At 35.6% G+C, this 3373-nt stretch overlaps 1 protein-coding gene across 1 annotated transcript; it reads right to left on the minus strand.

Annotated features, from left to right (window-relative positions):
* Positions 1–722: 722 nt before the first annotated feature.
* LOC106470282 (sex peptide receptor-like) lies at positions 723–3367 on the minus strand. The gene has a single exon (XM_013930828.2). It carries the CDS (start codon positions 2788–2790, stop codon positions 1573–1575), a length of 1218 nt encoding a protein of 405 aa, XP_013786282.2. The 5' UTR covers positions 2791–3367; the 3' UTR covers positions 723–1572.
* Positions 3368–3373: the final 6 nt, after the last annotated feature.

The following is a 3373-nucleotide window of genomic DNA, read 5'->3' on the forward strand; positions in this document are numbered from 1 at the left end:
TGGTTGAGGGTTGAAACCTACGTCAATATCCAGTTTTGATCAGGATGAGTCGCTTCAACCATTTTAATTTACACGACTCGCACTATTACATGGATAATATATGCATATACTATAAAAGGTGTTTTGTTATTTGTATAACTTCTCTACTACATTCTCATCCATCCGTTTCAGACAAGCAAAAATAAACAAATATGTTCCTTTATATAATTAAGTTTTATATTTAAGGACCCGTTGTTAAATGCTGGAACGTGTTTTGTTTTAGGTTTTTTTATCTGTTCTTCATTTCCTTTCATCGATGTGTGTTTGCAATTCTACGAACGTCTTATTACCTTGATATCTTTTTTGTTGAGATGAAACACGAACGACAGAGACTACCTTTCATCTAAGATCTGGACAGTCTTCTAATTATTGAGATAAAACCCGGTGTTTTTCCTTTACCCAAAGCATTGTTTTCTAGTACATCAACTATATTTAGTATTAAAATATAACACTTTTAAATGTAGAATCTGAAATATAATTTATCATTATTATACTATTTTACCAATTCTTGTGGATTTTACGTTGGTATCAAGTGAAATATCCATAAATGGTTGAGATTAAAAGTATTTCAAGATGTTGAAATGGTATCTCCAAAGAATAGACAGTACAAGATATCCGTCTGGCAAGTGGTTATGAAATGAAGAGGCATTGGTTCTAACATAAACAATTATTTAATAGTTAATATATAGTACATTTTCAACGATGAAAGTTCTAAAATTAAATGGTTTCCAGTTTCACAATAAATACCGCTTTACGTAGAGTTACTGACTGTATAAAGAAGAAGTGACAAGAACATGGTGTTGAAAAACACAACTGATTAAGCTATAACGTACAATTACATATTTTATAAAGCTATGTTTCTACTAATCTAACAAATGTTTCAATAACATAAATAGAAATAATAATATATACGTGAAACAGTTCTAAGAGGATTTAGGAGCCCCAGGCACTGGATCCCAGAACCAAGTGGAGTCTTTCTCTTCCGGAGAAGAACCGGAAATGGTATCAATAAAACGATAATTGTACTAGGAAGTAGAATCCAGTGCGAAATAAACCCTCTCAGTAACTGAAACAGAAGTTTACAACAATCAATATACTTTCAAATACTACCATGCAACATCATAAACGAACCGTATCTTAGAACATTGATAAACATAACAAAGGTTTAGGGGTAGTAGTTTTACTTAAAATACGCTTTTACTATGTTATTATAATACATCATTTGTTCACGCTATTTATAACGATACATAATAGATACTGTAAATACCACACCAGAGGGAAGTGTACACTGCCCACGAGAAGCTGTTTCGTGGGTGGTCACTTAATGTTTTTTTTTGTTCCAGCCTAAATATGTTGAGTTCCACAACAAGTGTTAGGACTGAAATGTACGTAGTAGTTTGTAATCAGATTTACATATCGTGACGGAGACAAATCCGTTTGTCTGCATTAATCAACATTCAACAATGATTAAAAGGAAGCACACACACATATAACCAATATTCTTTCAGGCAGGTTACTCAATGTTCTTTCTGGTTAAACACAAGTAGTTGCCAGAGTAGCAGGTTCAGTGGACACTGTAATCCACTTTGACACGATTTTAGGGGTGAAAAGTTCAGCAAAAGATTTCCGAAACAACCTGCTCATCGAACAGTAAAGAATGAAGTTCACGCCACTGTTGATTAGCGCCAACATGTCCATCACTTCTCCAAAATTAAGGTAGACGTTGAAGAAAAACGGCTTGCCAAGTATTCCACTCAACAAGGCGAGGATTCCAGATGGAAACTCTGTGATGAGAAAGAGTAACAGTACAGCCAGTAACATCCTTGTAGTGCGATCCGAAGTCTTGTCGCTGCGAGCTCGGTTTTTTAGTCTTTTCTTGCGCACATCCGCCTCGTAAAGGACCCGTATGAGACCAACACTAAGGCCGGTAAGGAGAATACAGGGCACTAATTTTGTCAGCACGCTAAATACCCAGAAGTTAGCTTTTTCCAGGAGACGATTGTTTCTGGTTGCGATCGCACTAAAGTTAACTTTATACTGCAACGTATTGGTGCGTTCTTCCGTGATTGTAAACGTCAAATACATTGGCACACAAAATAAAGCACACGTCGCATATGTGGAGATAATAGCACATTCTGCTCTGTGCATAGTGCACCACTTCTTGCTATTGGCTGGAAAGCTGACCGACAAGAACCGCCAGATGGCTAACGTCACCGTCAGCCAGATAGAGATTGTGTGACAAACAACAGTGAAATGAGCGTGAAAAAGTGTGAAAACAGCCCAACCGTACGAATATTTCTCTTCTTCCAACTGATTGGTGTGGATATGAGTGTGTATGGTATACGGGACATAAGACGCCATGACAAGCATGTCGGCTACTGCTAAGCCTGTCAAAATAGCATTCGTCGGAGATATCATGTTATTTCGGGTTAAAACTATGATATTTAAAATGTTGGTCATGATTCCAAAAATACAAATAATAAGGCTTAAGTAGCCATGAATTGGAATGTATCGAACTTTGAATGATTCCAAATGGTCTCCGTAATAGGGTTTATTAGCGCTTTCATCCTGTTGATTGGGCCAAGAAATAGTCCCATTTAAGTAGAAAGTGCTGTTAAGATAGACCAATAAAGATGTTAGATCAGAACTATTAATTTCCAATGACATCTCCAGTGATTTGTTTACAAGTTTAGAAACTAGAAAATTTTGAAATATTGTTTTCGATATCCGAATATTATAACTATTGAACATTTATAACATACACCTTAAATTATACAAATATTTTAAAGAATACGAGGTCCATGGCTCTGTCGTGTACATCCAACTATGATATGTCGTGTACATCCACCTATGATAGGTAAATGTTAATTCAATTTATCTTGCATGTGGAATCATCTTCAATCGTATAACTGGAAGATTCTCAGATGAGTTTTCAATAATTTGAGCGAACTTAAATACACAAATAACAATAAATTATAATCGCACAAAACACGTTAACTACTTCCACAACGTTGAATGTTCATAATCGTCTTCTCTGATAAGTTTCTGATTACTCCTTCAGTTATCGGGTCTTTAAGTACAAATAAAAAAGTCTCGGTTTCAAATTTTTACCATAAGTGCAGTTTTATGGAAAAGAAATCCACGTGATAATCTGAGAATGCACAATTTGAAAAGAGGGCTGACTGTGCGTCGAACATGGAATTGTGTTAATGATACCTTCAATTTTGATTTCCACACTTTAGTATTAGAATGTGACTCTCCCTAGATGTTCCACGTCCAATTTTGATTTCCACACTTTAGTATTAGAATGTGACTCTCCCTAGATGTTCCACGT

Source organism: Limulus polyphemus, unplaced genomic scaffold (genome assembly GCF_000517525.1).
Source record: "Limulus polyphemus unplaced genomic scaffold, Limulus_polyphemus-2.1.2 Scaffold3922, whole genome shotgun sequence".
Taxonomy (NCBI): Eukaryota; Metazoa; Arthropoda; class Merostomata; order Xiphosura; family Limulidae; genus Limulus; species Limulus polyphemus.